This window comes from Coffea arabica, chromosome 6e (assembly GCF_036785885.1).
Source record: "Coffea arabica cultivar ET-39 chromosome 6e, Coffea Arabica ET-39 HiFi, whole genome shotgun sequence".
In the NCBI taxonomy this organism is placed as follows: domain Eukaryota; kingdom Viridiplantae; phylum Streptophyta; class Magnoliopsida; order Gentianales; family Rubiaceae; genus Coffea; species Coffea arabica.
In genome coordinates, this window is record NC_092321.1 from 60,325,140 (window position 1) to 60,349,515 (window position 24,376).

Consider the following 24,376-nt stretch of genomic DNA (forward strand, 5'->3'; position numbering starts at 1 on the left):
GACATGACAAATTGACAAGGACCTCCTCTTTTAATCTTTGGAAAAGGACAAAACTGATCAGAAGAATAATGAATCACATTAGCAAATCATCATCATACCATAAAATGTCCAGTCGATGTGATTTATGATTTTAATTAACTTGCAAAAGTCTTTCACAAACATGTCCCCTAGTAATTTTTTGCAGATGTCCTCTGGTAATTTGAGGCAAAACTTTTGGATCCCTTTACATTTCAAGTAACCAAAACACGTATGAGACTAATTTTGAATTCCAAATGTCACGAAACTAACCGAAACATTCCAATCCTGGAGTATTCGGAGCTTGTTTGTCACACTGCGACAACTAATTTGGTATGAGGATTATTAAGAATTAGTTAATAATATCTTACTAATTTGGTATCAGGATTATTAAGTTGGTATATATGTGCAATTCAGAAATAATTTTTTATGAATTAATTTTATATAAAACTTTAATTACTAAAGTAAATGGTGGTATTTTAACCTTTTTTCTCATCAAATAATGGTTACTTTAATAGTTATAATGCCTAGAGTTAGTCATTTTGTCAAGATGTATTTATATGAGTTATGATTAAAAATAGTTACAGGTAGTTATTTTAATAATTTGTGTTTAGATAGTAAAGTAATAAGTGAATTTTATGAAGGTAAAGTTGGAAGAACATAAAGTAAAAAAAAATGTTTGCGCCAAATAAACTACTAATTTGAAATAGTGACCTGACAAACTCAATACAAAGGATACCCGTTCAAGAAACTAAATGGGAAGTCGGAGTGGCGAATTTTGACTCCTTATTCCTATGCTAAACAAATCAAGATTGATCTTCAAACTTGATAGCAAACCACTATTGATTCTTTCGAATTTTCTTTTTCACATCCATAGTAAACTGGTTCAGATTTTTCTGTGACGAACCACCCCTTGCTAATGCATTTTCCAATGTCTTCTTAACTTTCTTGATCTCTTGCTTAAATCGATCTGAAGATTTCCCACTCATCACACATCTAATATTCTCAGCAATCTCTTCGCGTGTAACCGACCTTTTATCGTGTAAATTAACCCCAATTTTCCAGTCATCCACCACTAATTTGCGATTTGTGAATTGATCGGTCAATAATGGATAACAAATCATTGGAACACCAGACCATATACTCTCCAATATAGAGTTCCATCCACAATGCGTTAAAAACCCTCCGACTGCTGGATGAGAAAGCACATCAACTTGCGAGCACCATGGCACGATCATGCCACTATATTCTATCAATCGGTCATATCCGGTTGGAAGATAATCGGTTTCCTCTGAGCTTATAATATCAGGCCGAAGAACCCAAACAAAATTTACCTCACTTAAAAGCAAACCATGAGCTATCTCCACAATGTTATGTTTACTAGTATGAGCATAGCTGCCAAAGGAAATATACAAAACCGAGCCCTTAGGCTTTGTATCGAGCCACGGGCCACAGTCCGACTCGGACCACATGCTCACCGGAACCGAACTTTTGGTCAAACCGGTGGGTAAAATTGGTCCGATTGAATAGAAAGGTTGATTTTCTCGTAGAACCGAGATTATTTGTGGTTCGAGTTCATCTATAGTGTTGGATATTACAAAGTCCGAATTTCGAATATCCACAAATGCTTTGGTGATTAACCGGTGCACCACTGTGGTTGGATCAGTTTGAAGATAAGATGTCAGATCGGTTGGCTTTATTGACTCCACCCCTGGTATGTATGTGATGATGTCCTCTCGTTTATCTAGTTAAGGAACAAGAGAATACACCATGAGCACTTAGAATTCGATATATATCGGGCTTTAGATAAGTTTAACTACTTTGAGGTTTTTCCTATAATTAGAAATACTCTTTTTATAGTAAAAGTTTTGTCGGTTTTTACATATTTCTTGATATTAATCTACAATGAACTTATATCTCCATAAAATTAACTTCTATGTAATTGGAATTTTTTAACTTAAAAGTTCATTATATATCTATTGACTTGAGTATACCATATTCGTTTACTACGTTATCAAGCAAGAGAGGATTCCTTTGTGTCACTTTCTCACATCACCTCTTACTATTCCAAAAATAGATATTCCTAGTAGTTTTTGAAGCTACCCACCTCCACTCTTTTTCTTCATGACCTGTTGTATGTACCAAGTTCTTTCGAAATAACTTTCAAAAAGAAAAAAAGAATAAGTTTCCTCACATTTATCTATGAAATAAACACCAAATTTTAAAGGGTGTACAGCAGTCTAGTCCAAAAAGATGATAACAGGGAGGCAAGGCTAACGCAGAAACTGCAGAAAAAGATTCTTTTTGCTATAAGAAACCTGAATTAATATGTCCATATGAATGAGTGGTATATATACTTCATTCTGTGGTTGATATAGTCTTGTTGTCCTATGCATATGCTTATCCCTTACAATACTAGCAGAATATATAATATATAGTTCTACTAGGTAAGAATTATTTAAGATGCATGCAACCAGAGAGAGATAGAGGAAATACCATAGTTATCGTAGTGACCATTTATCCTCAATAGGTCCATGTGATAATAGAGAGTGAAAACTAGAGCTGGTTCAGTCCAGAAAGAAATGTTCACAAGGTTATACTTCCTGGCAATTGGTGATGCAAATACGTAAAAAGTATCAATAACCAGACAATTAACTGGAGGGTCAGACTGAACCAACTTCCCCACAATTTCATCGACATGAGCTGAGAAAACATGAACAATTCCTTCAAAGAACTGATCATGGTTGAGTGATCTATCAAATCCAAGTGGAAATCCATCACTCACAGTTGCATATCTTATGTCCAGCCCTGATTTTCGTGCTTCGGCGAAGATGTTGATGCCGCCTTCTTTGTAGTGGTTGGTTTGGTTTTTGGATCTCGTTATTTGGTGGTGTATCGATTCTGTAATAACAAAGGTGATGATGAAGCCATTTGATGCAAGTTTTGTGGCTAGGTGAATGAAAGGTATGACATGGCCTTGGAGAGGATAAGGCAACAGGAGGGCATGTGGTTTGGGTTGAATCTCTCCCATTTCTTGTAAGGTAGATAGTTTACTAGGCTTTTTGGCTTGTCACAATTGAGAAGGGAGTTGCATGCTTGTATTTAACACTGGGAGAGCAAGGTAGAGGAATTTAAAAATAAAATAATTGCTGTGATCATCTTAATTTTTATCTTGTTCGGACATTTTGCATGTCAATATGAATTCCCATGGATATATTTTGGTCCATGTCATACATTTGCAAAGGCATCTAATAAGAAATATTAAGAAAATAGGTGACAAATATTGTAATTTTGTGACAAGGACTCAATATAATTGTATTTCGTGTGATTTATCCAGTTATTGTATATGTTTAAATTTTTTATATACAAATACATTATAATTTTGCACTAGATATATCTCAAATATTTTATTCATATACATCACTAACCCGAATATAATAATGTAATGTAATTATACACTAAATAATAATAAAATATAATAATCGAACCAAACCGTACTAGACCCGAGCCGCACTGACCCTCTCACGTAATTTTGAATGCTATGAACAATTGTTAACCAATAATTCTCTGAGAACTAATATTTTTCTCTTTTTTTTTTCCTGCCATGTGATTGGAGAATAATGCTGAGGATAGGATAACAACAAATTCATTGGGAAAGCAAATCCAAGGATGCTTAGGAACATAATGGACCAATCACAAAGTCAGAACATTAGCAACATGGTTGGAAATGAAAGCCAATTTTCCACTGTCTTGGCTTTTATGGAGATTCGAATCCTGGAATAGTCCATTTTTTACTCTTTCGACCGTGAAATATCGCAACTATGCAACAAATTTGAACACAAAGAACTAATTATTGCACCAAAAAACAAATCGAAAAAGTAATTTTAAAGTTATATGTCATTGTCTCCTTGTTTTTATTAGCTTAATTAGATTTCAAGTTTGACACGTTAAATGAAAACAAAAATGTTTCACGGATGGAATTAGATCTGAGTGGGTATCCTTTTTAAATGAAAATAAATACATATAATACCACCAAGTTGGCTTCCTTTTTTCTAAATTTTGACAGACTAATTATGACAGTTTGGAAATGCTCAAAACCAAAGGAAAGCATTCAACATAAAAGGGTAGGAATAGTAAATTCACACTCGCATCTATTTTTCTGCATCATATACTAATCATGAGAATTTCGATTTTTCCTTTTTTTCTTATTTCAAGAATTTGGAATTTTCTGGTATAAAACTAATTCTTGGCTTATGGTATTAATGAGAAAATCACACAGCCCTCAATGTCATTTTTACCTATAACGAACTACTCGAGTCATATATTGCACAAGAAACTAACATTTTGTGTACAATTTGCACCTTGAAGTTTTTTTTAGCTCTCTAATTTAGACCAAAACCCAGTGTCTTTGTAGATTTTGGACAAAACAGATGCATCTAAGCTCTCCATATGCAACAAACCATGGGGAGTGTCATATGAAAAATCTTTCTATATAATTTTTGATAAATTTGTTCAATGTTCTTTCTATTGGTAACAGCTATTCCCTGAAGAAATTCTTTTTGCTGCATTGCAATATTTTATGGGGAATTTTCAAATGGAATGACTAGTTTCCATTGCATAACCAGTCAGCTTTAATTTCTTCCTACAAAAATATATGATTGCTATAGGTAGCATTTGACGCTCACGTGCATTTTTTTTTCTATCAAAAAATCACAAAAATTGAGTTGTTGCTGAGTTGGATGCTAGAAAAAAATATAATAATGTGAATTTTAAAATAAAATTTTTAGTGCAGTTTGTGACAATAGTATAGTTTAGGGGCGAAAAGTTGCATGTAGGGCACTACACGAGAAATGCTACTTGAACAAATTAATATGAATAGAACTTATAAAATGACAAGAACAATTTATTGTACCAAAAATAGAGTGTCTTTAATTTCTTTTGTTGTAGGAAAAAGAAAATTCAGATAAATTATGTCCTGTTTGCCGCGGGGATAAAAAGGAAACAGCTAAATCATACCTAGATATTCTAAACCAAAAGAACCAAATATCGAAGAGAGATATGTAGCCTTCAACTAGACATGTCAATGGGTTGAATCTTACGTAGATTCAATCTAAATCTAATACACTTGGATAAGATATGGATTTAATTTAACCCAAATCTTATAAGAAAGTCGTGGGTTTGGGTAGGATCTGGTTTCTCATGATCCATATCCAAATCCATATATGTATAATTAAATTATATCTATATATGTGTGTGTACATACATACATACATACATATTACTAAATTTACAAAATAATTTAATATTCTATGGCCATTAAATCGAATACAGTAAGACTTCATTATTGTTTTATTTTCCAAACTAATTCTAGTTGTCATTGTAATTAGTACAAACTTTTTAGGAAAAGGAGAAAAGTAAAAGAGAAAAATAAGGGCAAACAAATGAAAGTTTGGATATAAATACAAAATTTTGAAAATAAATAGAAATAGTCCATTACAATTTTTTTAAGTTCACAATATTGCATTCAACTTCTTGAATATTAATTTTATTATTCGAAAGTAAAAATTAGATGGCACTTATATTATTTTTGAACTTTATATATTTTTAATATATTTTTACTTTAGTATATTTAGAAAAATACAATGAATACATATTGCATACTCAGATCCATGAGGGTTTGAATCTGAATTTGCTTTTTCAGACCTATAAAGGTTTGGGTCTATGTCTGAATCTAATTAAATTTAATGGATCTAAATCTGGATCAAGGGGATTCAACCCAAATTCTATCCATTGACATGCCTACATCCAACCCTTTTAGGATTAGAGGGGAAATAATGGACGAATCCTTTCCCACAGTTAATTAAAATATCTAAGATTCAGTTGTCAATTTTGGTAGAAAATTAGTCGAAAATGGGTCCTACCAGAAAAAAACAAATGCAGACTGGAAAATTTTATAAGAGATAAAGAGTAATTGTTTCTACACATAAAGACACATTTTTAGGTTCAAGAGAAATTCTAAGCCTAACCATTCAACAACAAATGAAGATTCTTAACCATGTATCCAAAGCAGCCTTCCACATTTGCTTCCATTCCTTTAAAATTTACTCTAGAAAATTATATATATTGAATTTGCTAGATATAATTTTGATGCATAATTTCATAACTCACTAAGCTGACCAAAAGCAAAATAGAATTTTTCCTCCTAGTCAAAGAATTTATCATTCCCAACTTTGCATGCAGAACACAGAGCTACTTAATTGGACAAGACACCACAGGGAATTATAGGGTCCTGCAAAATTTTTATCTATTGGACAAGACGCCACTTAATCGCTTGCAAGTCAATGCGTGTCTTTTGTGCAAACTTCACAATGGGCCAGCAAGTTTTCTTGATATTAAACTATTTGTTTTATTTATTTGACAATTGAGTGCAAGTCTTTTGAGCAAACTTCACAATGGGCCAGCAAGTTTTCGTGATATTCAACTATTTGTTTTATTTATTTGACAGATTGAGTGACTTTTTTTTTTTTTTTTTTTTGAGCAGGATGATTGAGTGACTTATTCACTGATTTCTCTTTCTTTTTTTAGTGTAAATGGAAAGTCTTGAACCCATAACTTCTCACTTACACTCTCTCCCCCCTACCACTAGAGATGGCAATTTGTCCTAAGTGTACATGGGTTACCCATGTCTAAAAGAATTTTAGGAGGGATGGGTATTCTAATTTTGAGGTTACACTTGAAATGGGACTAATTCTATTTATACCCATCAATTGATGGGAATTCTCTAGAGATACCTGGATATCCATTGGGGTTCAAACATCTCACCAAAATCTAGGATTTTTCACGTGGTTATCCAATCAATATTGAGGTTCACTATTCAGCCTAAAAGTCTAAAGTATGAGACCCTTCCTTGAATTCTTGATCTGTTTCATTGTGGTTGAGTGCCGTTGATGGTAAGATTAGCGTACTAGAAAATATAAATTGTCAATAAACCTCCATGCTAGAAGGAAATGGAAAAATATTGTTGTTGTCACTGAAGACATGGGGAATAAAGCAGGGTCATGCAGTTAGAAATTCATGTACCCTCAAATCCTGCTCTCCTTTCTCTTCTATATTGCAAGGAAAAGTTCAGATAATAATTCCTGATTGAGTTTTAAATTAGATCATCTAGTTACCTAGGCAAAATGATTTTGAAAAATTGTTGGCCGTTAAGTGAAATAAAATATAGGAAACAGTGTTATTTTTTACTTGTTCACTCAACCTATCTTTTAAAAGGCGTTCGTAAGGCGAACCTTGTCCCAGGGCGGGGCGTTCCAATACTGCCCCTGGACAATTGCATAAGGCGAAAGTGTTCTGAGGCATACGCCCAAGAGATCAGGGCGTAAGTCCAAGCATTTGGGCACGTCTCTGAAGTGGAGCGTTGAAAGCGTACGCCCCACAAATTATCTTAAAAAAAGAAAAAAAATTAACTTCATCAATTAAGTTTATAACTTTTTAATATTCAACTTTATTACTAATTTACTATCTATTATATTGAGACATTGAGTGAATTTGATATGAATTTATTTGAAATATAATATATGGTTAAACAAGAAAGGTAAAGAAAAAGATATTGTTACCTGCAGATTGGATTCTGTGATGTGATAGAAATTTCGGAACCACCATCAACTATTGAAAGAAAATTACCTAGTGTCTATACACTAGATGAAGATGATGACGGATGATATTTACTTTGATGAATAGTATCATCTTATTTGTCAGTTTGTTTCTAATTATCGGTGCTAGTCCTTGTTATGTATTATAAGCAATATGGTTGCTAAAATAGTTTTTGATAGTAGTTAAGTCTGTTTATTGAAACAATTAAACTTTGAAGTTTGTGTCTACTTGAATTTATGTGTTTGTAATTTAAGTGCTTGATAATGTGATGACTTCTAAGTTGTATCTAGTTTGTTTCTAAGATTGAATTTTTTGTAATGTTAATTATTTTGCTTTTTTGTGCAGCTAATTTTAATATTATGTTTCTTAAATTATTAGTTATAGTTATACAATAATAATTCTTTATCTGTATAAATTTTCTTAATTTTATCTAATTTTATTATATTTATTTATATCTTCAAATGACTTTTTTATAATATATATCATATATATATATATATATATATTAAAAAAGTTCACAAGGCTTACCCCTCATGCCTCAGGGCTTTCGTCCCAACACTAAACGTCCTATCTGATGCCTTCACCTATTAAAACATTGGTCTGAACCATTCATGTTCATGTGCCTCTGATGCATATGTGAAAATTTTTAATGCAACTAAACTTTCATCCTTGCACCTTGTTGTTGAGCTACAACTAATTTCGCTAGTCATGCTTTTTCACAGACTCTAGTAGTATAAACACAAGTCCATAAATGGCATTTCTTTATAATCATAAATAAAATTCTTTTTAAGTTTTATAAGTCTTATTTTTTCCTCAACTAAAATTTAGTAACCTTACATAGAAAATAAATAAAAGAAAATTTGAGAAAAAAGACAATTCAGGAATATATAAATTCGCAATAAGACCAAAAGAAATTTAATAAATCAAAAATATTAAAATTATATAAAATATAAAAAAGAATTAAAGAAAAAAAAGAATACAGAAAATAGATTTGAGTATTAGACGGGATCAATTTAAACTCATTCCGAAGTGATCTCACCCAAATTAGTCCCAAAATAGATATGGGTAAAATTGGGTCTAAACTCATATTACTCGGTCCTATTTCAAATCCAAGTAGATCCCGTCCATCCCGCCCATTTTGCTATCTCTACTTACCATCCAACCATGCCCCCTTTTCTTATTCATGGATTTCTCTAATTCCAACACATTCTTTAATTTTAAAATTCTTGACCACTAGCTAGAAGGATCCAATGACATTAATTAAAATTTAATTTGAATTATTTTCTTTGATCTAGGTGTGACAATAAAGAATGACTCTTTTAATGAAATTTTAATTTTTCTCAAGTATATTTATGAACCTCTTCAGCAGTAATTGGCTGTGAATACTAACTCAAGTCACCTAAAGTTTGAGAACTTAGAGAGAGCATTCAATGTTTTGTCTTAGATTGATTTTGATACCTTAGGATAAACAAGTAATCCAGAATAAACCTCAAGTCATCCGCATAATGCATCTACAGCTATGATCTCATGGAAGATGGGAGTTATGATACTTATTAAAGTTTTTTTTTTTTAGGGAGATACTTATTAAAGCTAAGACGGTGACCTCCTACCAAATTCTTAATGGGTCAACTAAATCTACCTATGATCTATATCAACATATTTTTACTTCACATTATCAAAATTGGATGTCATTTTCTAGACAGATTTTGACTTTTGCTAAGAAAAATGGACATTTTAGTCCCTCATCTTTGGATTCTTAGCTAATTTAGTCCCTTATCTATTACTGTGACTATTTTAGTCTCTTATCTTTACACAAACAAGCCAATCTACGACCCCTAACAGAAAACTAAAAATTTCTAATAGAGCTAGTCATATGCAATGCACGTGCACTATTAAAAATAATTGTTTTGGCCCATTATCTTCAAAGTTGTGTCTAATTTAATCCTTTCAACAAATTCTCATAAAACAAAATCAATATAGGACTTTTAAAAGGAACTTAGAAAACCCTAATGGAGCCGATACTGTGTACCGTAAGTCTAGCTTTGAAATTAAAAAATAAAGAGCACACTTGAAAAGAAAAAAAAAACACACACACACACACACACACATGCACTAATAGGTTTGTGATGACATATAAGGAAAAAAATTGGGCATAACTCTGATAATAATGGAGTAAAATGGTCATTTTTATTCGTGCGTATACTCTGCATGAGAGTAACTTCGTTAGAAATTTTCAATTTTCCATTAGAAGAACTAGATTGACTCATTATGGTAAAGAAGGGATTAAAATGATTGTGGTGATAGATAAGAGACTAAAGTAGTCAAAACTCCAATTATAAGGGATCAAAATGGCCATTTTCCCTTTTATTAATTATTGGCAAGAATCAAGATTTTAATATGCAATTTCTCCATGGGTTGGTCATGAGTTATACATCACTTTCCAGCTTGCCATAGGATGCTCCCACTCCCCAACATTTTTTTTTGGCTGCCATTTTCAGTGGTCCAACTCGACTATTATTTGGTCCAGTTGCATTTGATCTATCGAATTAGTGATTTTCAATAGAAAGTGCCAAGGAGGCATGGATAAACCTGTTAGAAAGTGCCAGACAATTGTGGAAACAAAATGACAAAGGACATGATACCTTCTGTCCAATACACATTATTGCAAATGCGATATTTTTACTAGAGGTAAGTGAAAGTTCAACCCATCACGTAACTAATAATATAGAATTAATCCTTTTTTTTTAGTGTAAGCGGGAGGATTCGAACTCGAGATCTCTTGCTTACACTCCCTTCACCCGTACCACCCAACCCAATCCTCCCCCTCGCCGAATTAATCCTTCTTTCACTTATGGTGTACACTAGTCAGAAAAGATGCATGCTAATCTTGGAAAAGTTATAATTTTAATTTAATTTTAATTTATTATTATAAATCTAAACCTGTTACTATATACATTATCAATGTAAAAAATTTTAATCCATAAAATATGTATAAAAAATATTTAAGATATCTCTTTAAAACTAGCGTCTCCAAAAAAACAGAAAATAATTTGACCATAACATGGTCTTCCAACCATATACAGTTAACCAGATGAAAAAATTTAGATCAGGGCTGACCAAGAAATTTCCTCTAAATTACATTTGGTCTAGAAAATAATTGCTTGCAGTTTAATCAAGAATGTGGTCCCAAGGAAAACTGTTAAATCATTTAAATGGTTTTCGTGATTCTTTCCTTCGAAGTTTACAAAAGATTTAGATTGAATACAGAAACTTGAGTGTATTCAACCATCTGTTCCGTTAGGCCCCTTTATTTTTGTAGATTTATTAAAAGTTCAACCAAAAAAGACCTGATTAACAAATCCATGTAGATATAGTATAATTCCTCTTACTTCCAACCAAAATAAGAAGAAGTTGGACTATAAAATTGTTATAATTCATTAGATCAGATGATAAAGAATGGCATTTTCACAAAACAAAAACTCAGAAATCTCTGCAAAAAAAAAAAAAAAAAAAAACCTTACTCATACTTGAAAGGAAAAAAGAAAACAAATAACCCTATACTAGTATTCAATAGATTGTGTACATAATCCTATAAACCGTCACCATCCTCTTGGTTTTAGTATAATTCACGCACCTATTCTTTTTTAATTTGTTTTGAATAAATAATTCAAATTTCCTATACTTTCACAACATGCATTCAAGTTGATTTCCTACTACGAAATTCCCATGTACTATGGATGTGCAATGCACGACTTTTACGAAAGCTAAGTGCAGATTCAACCCACGACATAACAAAAAATAAAATAAAAATGAAAAATAAAAAGTAATAAAATTAAATTAAATAACAAAAATATTTTCTTAAAAGCATGATAATATTAAAACATAAACATAAAAAGATCAAACCATAATTTGGTCTTCCCACTGCAACAAATTTTGGCTCAATAATCATGTAGTACTCTGTGATGTGAGTTGTGGGGTTTAATTGCTTAGTCCCAAGAATTTCTACAGATGGATTTCGCCCTTATCCTCCAGCCATATTCATGTCGTATTCTTTCAAGTGGAAATTGAAATCAACCTTACCCACCAAAAGAAAAAAAAAATTGATATCAAGAAATTGTCCTCTTCATTTTGCACATAGTGCAGAAAATAATTGCAGTGGAGTATAATGGTGAAGTGGTCCTAGCCAAAACTGGTGAATCCTTTAAATGGTTCTGGACCCTTTTTTCCTTTTTTCCTTTCAGTAAATGGTGAAGGTCACAAAAGAGTTAAGATTCGTTAGAAAAGATGAAAAGCAATGCCATTTTCATCCCAAAGAACAAAAAAAAAAAAAAAGAATTGTCTGTCAAATAGAAGGTTTAAATAACATCTTGCGCAATAACGGGATATTAGAAAATCACTATATATTGGAAGAATTCAGCGGATAATACCATGCAAATATTCCAAAGATTATTATTCGATCAGGATAAATAGATTTGTTGAAGCAAGGGCCATCCTACATCAATATAATAGGCATTTCCCCCATGATAATAGGTGACATGAAGAGTCTATCAGTAATGATGCCACCAATTTAGGAATGTAATAGTAATAAAAAAGTTAACTATCAAATTTTCTTATTCATAATAGGACAAAGTAATTTTTTTTTTTTTGTTAGCCACATCATAAGCAATGACAATCTTAGCAAACAATCAAATAATTTCCTTTTATTTAATTCAATTATCAAAATTTTTTGCATCAGATATATTTAAATGAAAACTATCAAATAATTCTCATTCTCATTTCAACACAAAATACAAGAAAAAGTATTTTTTTTTTTTTTGAAAAAATCATTCAAAACATCCCTCACATTCTGTAAAATGACTTTTTTCGTCCCTCACTTTTAAAAGTGTATTTTTACGTCCCTTACAAATTCATATTGGTCAAATTTGGTCCCTATCTAGGTTTCCGACTAATTTTTGGTTGGAATTCATCACGTGCCTTGCATGTGAGTATTTTTTAGGGGTAAAATTGTCAAATCAAAATTTACATAATCCATCTATAGTCCCTTACATTTTACAAAATGAATTGTTTCGTCCCTCACATTCACAAAATAAATTTTTTCATCCCTCACGTTTCACAAAATGAATTTTTTCATCTCTCATTGACCATGTACACAAATAATTTTTTTTAATTCATGCATATATCTATTTGATTTCACATGAACAGTACGAATAGTATGTAATATATATCTATTTGATTTCACCTAAACAGACTAATTGTAGCTGTACATATACTATTCAATATATATATGGGTTTAAATCTAATAATTTTGTTTTAAACCCATATATATTTATATTTGATTTCACCATGTAAATTTATTTAATATTTGTAACATTTTCTATTTTGGTAATAATTCATTTATTAAGTTATGTAATAAGACCATCTAATTAATGAGTGTTAATTCGAATTTTATAGTCATGCTAACAAATTACAATTTAAATCTGAAATTTTTATTCGCTATCTTTAAGATCAACAGTTGAATTTTTTACCTTATGATTATTTTAAAATTTAAAAGTTTCAATCACTTACTTCATTTTGTCATACTTTTCATTTGTTTATTTGTTCTGTCCAAATTTAATTCAATATAAATGCTTAATAATGTTTAGAATTAAGTATCTTCTTTGTTTTCAATTTTCGAGTAAAAGGAATGAATATGAGTAAAAAACTAACAATTTTTTTTAAACCCCTATATATATCTATTTTAATTTCACTTGAACAGTACGTTCATGTGAAATCAAATAGAGATATATGACATGCTATTCATATTGTTCAGGTGAAATCAAATAAATATATATTAATTTTAAAAAAAAAATTTATTCGTACACATGATCAATGAGGGATGAAAATTTTATTTTGTAAAATATGAGGAATGAAAAAAAATTATTTTGTGAAATGTGAGGGACGAAATAATTCATTTTGTAAAATATGAGAGACTATGGATCTGATTATGTAAACTTTGATTTGACAATTTTACCCTTCAAAAATGATTACAAGCAAGGCACGTGGTGGATTCCGACCAAAAACTAGTCAGAAACCTAGATAGGTACCAAATTTAACCAATGTGAATTTGTAAGGGACGTAAAAGTACACTTTTAAAAGTGAGGGATGCAAAAAGTCATTTTATAAAATGTGAGGGATGTTTTGAACGATTTTCCCATGAATTATTACCAAAATAGAAAATGTTACAAATATTCAATAAATTTACATGGTGAAATCAAATATAAATATATATGGGTTTAAAACAAAATTATTAGATTTAAACCCATATATATATTGAATAGTATATGTACAACTACAATTAGTCTGTTTAGGTGAAATCAAATAGAGATATATTACATACTATTCGTACAGTTCATGTGAAATCAAATAGATATATGCATGAATTAAAAAAAAATTATTTGTGTACATGGTCAATGAGAGATGAAAAAATTCATTTTGTGAAACGTGAGGGATGAAAAAATTTATTTTGTGAATGTGAGGGACGAAACAATTCATTTTGTAAAATGTAAGGGACTATAAATGGATTATGTAAATTTTGATTTGACAATTTTATCCCTAAAAAATACTCACATGCAAGGCACATGATGAATTCCAACCAAAAATTATTCGGAAACCTAGATAGGGACCAAATTTGACCAATATGAATTTGTAAGGGACGTAAAAATACACTTTTAAAAGTGAGGGACGAAAAAAGTCATTTTACAGAATGTGAGGGACGTTTTGAACGATTTTCCCTTTTTTTTTTTAAGTTTCAAAACTCCATGCCTTCTTTAAGGAATCCGTTAACCTTTTCACAGCACAATAACCGCTAAATCAATCTCCAACAAACATCAATTTTGACAATTTTTTTTCTTAAAATTTCCTCTGCTAAAAAATTTATACTCCATAACGCCTATACGAATCAAAATCCCATAATTCACCAATTGCTCTGTAAAATTTAAAAGCGTAATATATAGTTACCAGAAAAATCATTTTTTAAGTACAATAGCATTTATGCTTGTGGGAAGATTTTGCATGTATGAATACTGACAATCTATATTCATACAGTGAAAATACAACTTACAAAATCAAGCCACTCCATGCCATTCTCTGTATCAGTTAGTGATCACTAGCTAAGTATTGCATGTTTTTGTTCAAAAAAGGATTGAAAAATCAGTTGAAATTTGAGGAATTCATCCTCTCAAATTTCAAGTTTTGCCCTGAATTTCTTTCTTAAGAAATGGTATCCAGGACCACTAAAAATCCCCACGAACACCCACGTAAGGATTTCCAGAAATAGTGCGAAATCTATAGGGGACCATTCTTTGATCAGTCCTAGATTGACTTGGTACATTAGCTGAAAACGGCAATCAGAATAAATTCCACCTGCCATTCTCACTTGCAAACTTACATTGATAGTAATAGCCAAGACAATGAAGCATGGACATCAATTTCCTTTCTTGGGACCAAAAGACGTCAACAATTGAGCATCTTTAAAACTATGTTCAGCTAACCAAATGGTTTCCAACAACACAACAACCGAGTTATCTAGCATTTTTGTTCACTGGTTTCTCCATTCACTTTAGCAGAACCAGAGATGGAGAGCAGTAGGATGCATGATAATCAAAGACTTAGGGCCTTTTTCAAATTTTTCATCCCTGATAGCTCCAAAGAAAGAATGGTATTTTTTTTTTTTTTTTTTTTGCATTCTGTTTCGATTTTCTTAGTGAACTGCAGCAATTTATAGTAGGGGTATGGTGGTGGAAATCATTATAACTAGTTCTCATATATGGTTGACGTGTTGAGATTGAGATTTTTATAGATTCTTGATAACCTAATCTGTAGGATTTTGTCATCAACTTTTTCGTTCTTAGGAATTTGATTATGATCTGGTAATGATTTCTTCTTATATTTCCAACATCATTTTAAGAAGAAGCCAAATGTAAAACTATTCTCGAGTGTTTCCGTAGTTACTTACTGGAGCTCTTTGATTCTCCTCACCAGCCACCCCCCCCCCATCTCTTTTTTGATTTTGAGTTTCTGATTTATATTTCTGTAAAACTGGAGATCTAACAAATTTGATTCAGCCCAATTTGTTCTTATTTGGTAGGGCGGCTTTTTTTTTTGTTGGCAGTCTTCAATTCCTAAAATCCACCCAGCCCAGAATGAAGTTCTTGATAAAAAGACCACTAGAATTTTTTTTTTTTTTTTGGGTCAATTTGATGGTTTATGTTCCAAGAGCACTAGAATTTAAGGCTTTGTGCATTTGAAATTTGCCTAAAATAGGCTCCTTATTTCCTGATGATTTTACCACAAACAAAGTCCAAATTTGCGCAGTGCCTCCTTTTACCAAAGACAAGGGAAGTAGAGAATTTTTGGGGATTGGCACGGGGGTCGGGCAGGTAAAGAAATCGAATAAATGGTAGTGGTAGATGTTTGATAAGTTGATATGAGACTGTTATTGATTCTCTAGATCAAAGAATAGTTGTAAATCATCAGATCCATTGTTCAATCACTTGTTCTTAAAGCTAACAATCTGCTTCGTTCTTAAGAGTTTGATTTTTTATATCTTCTGATGATCTAATTATTTTGTTTCTTCTTAAGTAGTTTCAAGATCATCTTAAGTAGAAACTAGTTCTACAAAAAAATTTATACCGTTTGCAACTGTACTAATGATGCATGATCGTTGCATATATGCATTCTCCTGGACTATAAGCATGTTACATTCTTGCAAGTATATTGAGCCTTTTTAACTTGGCAGAAAATTCCCTCAGCATTTACATCATATCTGAAAGCTAAGCTATCTCCAAGGGCATACCTAAGGGATCGATTTGGAAATAAGTGGCCTGTCAGAGTGGGAAGAATTGGAGATGACTTCTTTTTCCTTGATGGTTGGGCTGAATTTGTTGAGGAAAATTCTGTGGAGCTGGGAGATTTTTTAGTTTTCCAGTATGATGGCCATAGTCTTTATGATGTAAAATTGCTTGGCCATAGTGCTTGCGAAAAGAAAGGAGTTGGAGCTCTTAAAGTGCTTAAGCACGAGGAGGAGGAGCAGATGGAAGAAGCTTGTGAGGTGAAAGAAGTAGAGGGAGAGGAAGAAGAGGAAGCTGATGAAGCTGATGAAGCTAATGAGGTTAAAAAAGAAGAACAGGAAGAAGATAACTGGGAAAAAGAGGAAGAAGAAGGGGAGGAAGAAACCAATGAAGATAAACAAGGAGAAATGGAGGAGAGTTACTCCAATGCAACTGAAATTGACACTGATCAAGATTATATAATGGAAGAGGAAGAAGATTTTACTGAAGAAGAAGAAGAAGAAGAAGAAAATAAGGATATGGAAGAGGAACAACCATCCAAAGCTGACATAACAGCTACCCCTGGAACCTCAAAGTCTACTTACAAAGGCTTAAGAAAGATCAAAGGAGGCAAGCAAGGTAAGTTTCCAAGGCTTTGGACTGCCCTGAATTCTTCAGTGATTATTGAATAAGCACAGAGTAATGTGAATGTGACATTTATTCAATTATCTAAGCAAGGAATGTAAGCATGAGACTACTGTATTAAAAACTACAGGTTTGTCAAATTGATCTTTTTTCTAAGTTTTATGTTTCATTTCTTAAAGCTTGTTTACCTTCTTCAAATTGGTTAAAACTTTGGTTTAGTTGATCATGCAAAAGATAAAGCTGTCAGGTGAAAATTGTAGCAGAAGGCATGTTGACCCGAGATTGATCTTTCGAATTCAGGCAACAATTCCTTGGAAGTTAACGAGGTTGAAACGGAGGGAGAGAAAGAGCAGGATGCTGACGAGATTGAACAGAAAAAGGAAGGAGAGGGAGAAATTAATGAAGATAAACAAGAAAAGGAGATGGGGAAGTGTTATTCAAATACAATTGAAACGGAAGCTAATTCTGATTATATGATGGAAGCGGAAGATGATAGTACTCAGAAAGAAGAAGAAGGTAATGTGGAAGAGGAACCAGCAGCTAAAACTCACTCTAAGGTTGCTACTGTAGACTCAAAGTCTTCCAGCAAAGGCAAAAAAAAGATCAGAGGAGGCAAGCATGGTAGGTGTCTAAGGTTTTGATCTTCCCAGAATCCTTCAGAGATTATACAATAAGCACTGAGTGAGTAATATCAGTTTCATAACTCAATCAAGAGATCATTAAATCCTACTAGGTTGTGAAACTAACACTATACTAAGTTTCAGATATTCATCCTGTTGACCTACTTCACATTTGCTGGACAATTGGTTTAATTAATAATGCAGAATCTAAAGCTGTCAAAGGTCATAAACGTCGTAGAAGATGGCTTATTGACCCTTATGGCTACGATCTTTTCAAGTCTGGATGCATTTCCCAGCCGAAGAATCCTTATTTTGTTACACAAAAAAGGGCAAGAAGACAAGATGCATTGGTATGTCTGTATTTATCCATTCTGTCCAATCATTGACCTACTTCATTTCAAGCACATCAAAAGAATTCCTAGTATTATTTATCAATTTGAACAAACTCTGCTGACCATCAAATGCAGTATGTTCCTCATGATATTCTGAGAGATCACAATCTTAAGCTGCCACAAGAGATCATCCTTGTCGACCAACAAGGCAGGGAGTGGACTTCAACTCGTAACCATTGGAAGGATGGCAGATTTTGGTACCATGGTGGATGGAGCAGTCTCTGCAGGGTCAACATTGTTGGATTTGATGACATTTGCATCTGTGAATTTAAGAGAAAAGTTGGTGGAGGCCTTTACATTGAAGTCCAAATTCTTCGCCCACAAGATATATAATGGTCAGAATTTGAAGCAACAAGTGATCCTGTTAGGCATTATGCAATTAAGTTTCTAGTTGATGGATTCAGTTCTGAGTTGTTCCATGACTTTTTATTTCACTAATTAATGTTTAGCTAATACCGGAGGGAGGATACCAGAGCTGAGTTATGTTCTAAGCCGACTGCAGTCCACTTCTGATGGATTTAGATGTTGGATTAACTTATGCCAAAAACTTAATTTCTGCCAAAGTGCAGTAGTTTATTTGTAATAACAATTTAATCCTGGATTAGGCAACTTTTGATTTGCTTTAGTTTTGGTCTAGTTCAAGCTGGGCTTGGAATGAGAATGGTTCACAAGTTTATGTTAGACTTGACATTTTCAAGCTTAGGCCGGGCTGCCTTCTTGAATGTTCAATGCATTTAGCTTCCTGACACAGAACTTGCCAAAAGAATTTTAATTAAGACTCTTACCAAAACCTTTCACAATTGAACGAAAACCATTATATATATATATATATATATATATATATATATATATATATAACCGCCCCCTCCCTAATCGATTTCATGGATTTACTTCTTTTGATTATGATCTCCTAAATTGACCTGATTGATGTTAATTATCTATCCTCCCGTGTGTTTAGATGAATTTCATTTTTATTGGGGTCAAATTTATTTGAGAGGGATGGCTAAATAATTTAAGTTTAATTTCTCGTGTAGAGAAAGATAACAGGAAACTAAAGTGTTATGCGTGTAGCGCAACGGATCCTCTGTACCACAACCCTGTCTCACACCCTATCCCACCCCTCATAAACTTGCCAAGTGTCCTTTTATTAACCCAATCCTGAAACAACCCAACTCGAACCATGTTTAATTATTTAACCGATTAATCGGGGTGAGAAACTTAATCACACAAAACCAAAATCCATTAAACTAAAAACCCAAAAAACAAAATTAAAGATTAAACAAGGCACAAAAAAAAACCCCACAAGGCCACGATTCTGGTTTCCCATCAGATTTCACTCCTCCTCAAAAGCTTCCGTCACAAAATTCGGGCAGGACAACAAAGTGCAATTCAACGCAGCAGGCCACGATTCTGGTTTCCCATCAGATTGGTATCCTTCTCAAAACCTTCATCGCAACGCAGCAGGGCTGTCCGAGTTCATCATCTTCACCATTCAGCTTTGACGAAATATTCACGGAGCAAGGGACGTAGGTGAATTTTCCTAAACTGAAGCCTTTTCTCCTAAACTAAAGCTAGTCTTCAACGGAGCAAGGTACGTAGGTGAATTTTCCTTCAAATAAGTACTCTTCATATGCAACGAATTGCGTTATTTATGTGCCGCTTCTATCCAGGCTTTTAACTATTACAAAAACAATTAAGAGTTTGGTTAATAAGAAGAATAGTAAATATAGAATCACCAAAGTGGTATGAAAAGCAACATGGTATTGATTCGGCGAAAGTTATATTCGGCAAATCATTCCCCAAGAAACGCCAGCGTCTGGCCTAGTATTGATTAAGTATGACTTTTTCTTTTTCTTTTTTTTTAAATCTTTTTGGTGGTCAGGATTCGACAGGGATCCTAATTTAGTATGACTTGACAATGTCAAAGGTTTCCTAAGGGCAATGTGCCGTAATAATATTTAAGAATTTCTAGTGCTAGCGATTTGCTTCCCTAAGAATTTCTACTCCAGCTTATAAACCTATAATTTTTCATTGACGAAGACATAATATTAAACAAAGTCTTCACATACTAATTACATGGCCATAGTAGTCTTTCCTGTTGAGAGGGAAAATGAGAACTTAATAACGAATTTCATTTTTTCTGTTTATTATTTATTTTTTAATAGTCTAGTTTGGGTGTTTATACAGTAAGTTATCTGCTCTTTGTTTGATCATTCCCTATGAGGATATCTACTTTTCATTCATGGGTCGAGTACTTTTGCATGGGTTATTTTATTCTAGTGAAATTCTGTTGTGTGTGTGATATTTCTCCTGGTGACTTTGCAAATTGTGCCATTTCTTTGTGAATACTTTGATGCATTAGTTTTGGGCCTCTTCTCTTGTGTATGAATAGCTTGAATGCATACTCATTTTTCACATATTTTCCTCTGTGCTATTTGCTGAGTCATTCTTTTCTGTGGTTTAATAGGTGCATGATTTTCCCTACCATGTTGCTTTTCACCAAAAAGGGTAATAAATAATGTATTTGTATTCGGTAATTTGATACAGGTCATTTGTTGGGTTTTGGGGGAATATGGAGAATGATTTGCCAACTCATGAAGTCCAATCATGTCGTAAATTGGACTTTGAAGATGTTGACTTGCAGGAGATAAATGATAATGCCTTACCTCTTTGTATTACTGATGGCAATCAAGGAAATCAAATTTTTCTTCCTTTGGCTATACCTGATGACTTGATCCCGAAACTTGACATGGAATTCGATACTGAAGTAGCAGCCAAAAATTTTTACCAAAAATATGCTAAAGCATCTGGTTTTGGAACTCGATTGAGTAAGGGACATAAAGACAAAAATAGTGATTTGATGTTGGACAGGGTTTTTTGCTGCTCCCGTGAAGGAAAAAAGCCAAAAGACAAACGCAATATGATTGTTAAGTGTCCTCGTCCAGAAACAAGATGTGATTGCAGTGCAAGGATGAAAATTAGCTGTAGAAAAGGTGGAAAATACCGTGTTGTGCAATTTGTTGCTGAACATAATCATGAGCTATCAACTCCAAGCAAAACTCATTTATTCAGATCTCATAGACATTTGACAATGGCACACGAAGCTGAAATAGATATGGCCCGAAGTTGCGGAATTACACCAAAACAATCGATTGAACTGATGTCGAAACAAGTTGGTGGACGAGAAAATCTTGGGTTCATTCGAGATGATTTAAAAAATTACTTACGATCCAAAAGATCCATACCAATGATGCAAGGTGACACAGGAGGAGTCTTAGAGTACTTACAAGGCATGCAATTAGAGGATCCAAATTTTTTTTACGCCATTCAAGTAGATGAAGATGACTTGATAACTAACATATTTTGGGCTGATGCAAAGATGAGAACGGATTTTGCTCATTTTGGTGATGTGGTTTGTTTTGATACAACTTATAGAAAGCACAAAGATGGGAGGCCAATTGCTTTATTCGTTGGTGTAAATCATCATAAACAAACTACTGTTTTTGGGGCTGCTTTATTATATGATGAGACAATTCTGACATTTGAATGGCTGTTTGACACATTTGCTAAGGCTATGATGGAAAAAATACCAAGAACTATTCTTACAGACCAGGACGGAAGAATGGCAACGGCTTTGGCTTCTCAATGGCCAACAACGTATCACCGCTTATGTATATGGCATATCTATCAAAATGCAGCAACGCATCTAGCTGATGTCTTTAAAGATTTTCAAAATTTTGCGGCAGATTTTAGTCACTGCATATATGACTATGAAAATGAGGATGATTTTTTTGAGGGATGGAGTGAAATGCTAAAAACGTATGGTCTGGAAGACAACAAGTGGTTGAAGAAAATGTTTGATATAAAAGAGAAATGGGCTTTAGTGTATGGGAGAGAAACCTTCTGTGCTGATATGACCACAACCCAACGAAGTGAGTCCATGAACAGTGTGATAAAGAAGTATGTAAGTTATAAACATGGCTTACTTGAATTTTTTGAACACTTCCAAAGGCTGTTAGATGATCGTCGCTATGATGAATCCGTAGCAGATTTTAAAGGCAATCAAAGTACACCGGCAATGACATTTCCTTGTAGGATTTTACAGCATGCAGCAAGTGTATATACACATGAAGTGTATGAAAAATTTAAGGAGGAGCTATGCAAAGGGATTGATTGTAAGTGGGAAGTTGATGGTGAATTAGGAAATCAAATGATTTACAGAGTTACACCACATGGTAAGACTTCCCACCATCTTGTAACTTATGATTCATCCACGAATTCAATTTGTTGTAGTTGTAAGAAATTTGAATTTGCTGGATTTTTGTGTTCACATGCACTAAAAATATTGATGACTCTGAATATTGTAACAATTCCGGATGCATATATATTGAAGAGATGGACAAAAGCAGCCAAAACAGGAAATGTGCATGTTTCCAGTGAAAGTAGCCCAGAAATGGGGTTAAAGGCAAAATTAAGTTTTCGTTACAAAGAGTTATCCTATCTATATATGCAGCTGATGACAAAAGCTTCTGAATGTGATGAAGCTTATCAAATTGCTAAAGATGGATTTTGGAAAATGTCAGAACAAATGGATGCATGTTGTCAAGGGAAAAAGAAAATGAAAGAAGTGCGTATTGAAGAAAATTGTAGTGCGTATCAAGATGTTGACACTAATCCATCTGAAGTTGCCTATAATAAAATAAAAGGCATCAAAGTGAAAGAAAAAGTCACCTACAAGTCGAGCAAGAGGCCAAGAAGTGCACTGGAAATGACTACTAAGAAACGCAAGTACAAGGTGAAAGAGAAGTCTTCATCGAAAAAATTACAGGTTAGACAATTTATTTAGTTTATGTGAATAATGGTTTTTGATTGTTTGACTATTACTTTTTTTTTGGGTTCCTTAGTTGTCTGATGAATGATGAGTATAGAAATAGTATTAGGATCTTTATTTATAATTTGGATAAAAATGATTGTAGGAATTTGGAAATAATGTTGTTCATTCAAGTATGGATTCTGCTACAATTCAAGGTTTTGTTCGAGAATTACCACCCCAGCAGGTATAGTTATTCGTCATTTTTGTCTTGTATAGCATAGTAGATATGTAATTTATTTTAAATTTTTATTTGAATAATTTATTCTTTAGATGACTAAACTACATTAACGATATATTTTTTCAATGAAATTTTTAATTTGTGGTCGTCTCTCTTTAATTATATCAGGAATTTGGAATTCCAATAGAAGACATTTACAATAGGCGAAATCCTAAAAACATGACACAATTATTGCAAGTAAGCAAATATTATGCTTTTAATTTGTGTTGTTTCTTATTTATATTAATTTTTTATAGTATTATACTTTTACAAGTATATAGCTATTTTTATAATGAAGGGTGGTCTTCTATTTCTTATTTTTTGGGCAGACGTTGGACCCTAACTTCTACCAAGGCTATGACTTGATGTCTTCAAGTTCAATAGCACACCAGCGGCGTCAATGAGTTTTGTCCAAGTAAGAAAAAATCTTGATTAATTACTTAATCTTATATTCATCATTCATAATCAGGAGTTATTATTCTGGATATGAAATTAGGAGTTATTATTGGCACTTCCGTTGACATTTTTAATTATTTGAGCTAGACAAAAATATTCATCCTTCATTGAGTTCACTATCACTCCCTTGCTATCAAACTATGATTAAAATGAAATGTAGGGGTGTTTTTATATTTTACATGTAGAAAAGTCAAGTGGAGTGAACAATTCTGTAAAAGATGACTTTGATAATCTGGTGCAAGTTGATCTACCGAACGAAAAAACTGTTGACAATAACCTTTTTCTGTGCATACGGTATATCTATATGGGATCAGGAATAATGCACTTTTTGCACGTTGAAGCTCAATGAAGGATGAATTTTTTTGTGATAGTGAACTCAATGATAGTGATATTTTAATCACAGCTGACAATAACCTTTTCCTGCTTTTCATAATCAGATCATCCAAATTTGATGTATTTAGGGTTGGTATATGTATATGGGATCAGGAATAATGCACTGTATGCACTGTGAAGAGTTTTCTGCATATATTAGTTTGATAAGTTACACTTATAATTCAATACATTTGCTAACTTAGCATTTGTTTTTTGTAGGCACAAGAACTGGGAAATAATGATGATAGTGATCAACAAGTTGCTAAACATGAATGATCAGGGCAAAAATCTTGGATGGTGTGAAGTTATACATTTATACACCTCGG

General features: G+C 32.8%; 3 protein-coding genes across 3 annotated transcripts; 2 read left to right on the plus strand and 1 right to left on the minus strand.

The window, feature by feature from the left end:
* Positions 1–693: 693 nt before the first annotated feature.
* LOC113696174 (UDP-glycosyltransferase 86A1-like) lies at positions 694–3,342 on the minus strand. The gene is made up of 2 exons (XM_027215548.2): positions 2,512–3,342; positions 694–1,759 (listed from the first exon to the last, which is right to left on the minus strand). Exons 1-2 carry the CDS (start codon positions 3,044–3,046, stop codon positions 855–857), a joined length of 1,440 nt encoding a protein of 479 aa, XP_027071349.1. The 5' UTR covers positions 3,047–3,342; the 3' UTR covers positions 694–854.
* An 11,691-nt stretch (positions 3,343–15,033) lies between these two features.
* LOC113695341 (uncharacterized) lies at positions 15,034–18,813 on the plus strand. Its single transcript, XM_027214391.2, has 5 exons — positions 15,034–15,364; positions 16,445–17,114; positions 17,421–17,741; positions 17,945–18,090; positions 18,208–18,813. The coding sequence occupies exons 1-5, from the start codon at positions 15,281–15,283 to the stop codon at positions 18,463–18,465; spliced, it is 1,479 nt and encodes a 492-aa protein (XP_027070192.1). The 5' UTR covers positions 15,034–15,280; the 3' UTR covers positions 18,466–18,813.
* Positions 18,814–20,704: 1,891 nt separating this feature from the next.
* Positions 20,705–24,326, plus strand: LOC113696936 (protein FAR-RED IMPAIRED RESPONSE 1-like). Its single transcript, XM_027216316.1, has 3 exons — positions 20,705–22,960; positions 23,109–23,189; positions 24,270–24,326. The coding sequence occupies exons 1-3, from the start codon at positions 20,705–20,707 to the stop codon at positions 24,324–24,326; spliced, it is 2,394 nt and encodes a 797-aa protein (XP_027072117.1).
* The last annotated feature ends 50 nt before the right edge of the window (positions 24,327–24,376 follow it).

Bases quoted from the DNA above. Each gene is read 5' to 3' on its own strand.
- LOC113696174 (XM_027215548.2), bottom strand. From the start codon at position 3,046: ATGGGAGAGATTCAACCCAAACCACATGCCCTCCTGTTGCCTTATCCT. The intron at 1,760-2,511 runs GTATTTCCTCTA...TTCCTTAACTAG, and splicing joins TGGTCACTACGATAACTATG to ATAAACGAGAGGACATCATC.
- LOC113695341 (XM_027214391.2), top strand. From the start codon at position 15,281: ATGGAGAGCAGTAGGATGCATGATAATCAAAGACTTAGGGCCTTTTTC. The intron at 15,365-16,444 runs GTATTTTTTTTT...TTAACTTGGCAG, and splicing joins ATAGCTCCAAAGAAAGAATG to AAAATTCCCTCAGCATTTAC. The intron at 17,742-17,944 runs GTAGGTGTCTAA...TTAATAATGCAG, and splicing joins GATCAGAGGAGGCAAGCATG to AATCTAAAGCTGTCAAAGGT.
- LOC113696936 (XM_027216316.1), top strand. From the start codon at position 20,705: ATGGAGAATGATTTGCCAACTCATGAAGTCCAATCATGTCGTAAATTG. The intron at 22,961-23,108 runs GTTAGACAATTT...AAATGATTGTAG, and splicing joins CTTCATCGAAAAAATTACAG to GAATTTGGAAATAATGTTGT. The intron at 23,190-24,269 runs GTATAGTTATTC...TGTTTTTTGTAG, and splicing joins GAGAATTACCACCCCAGCAG to GCACAAGAACTGGGAAATAA.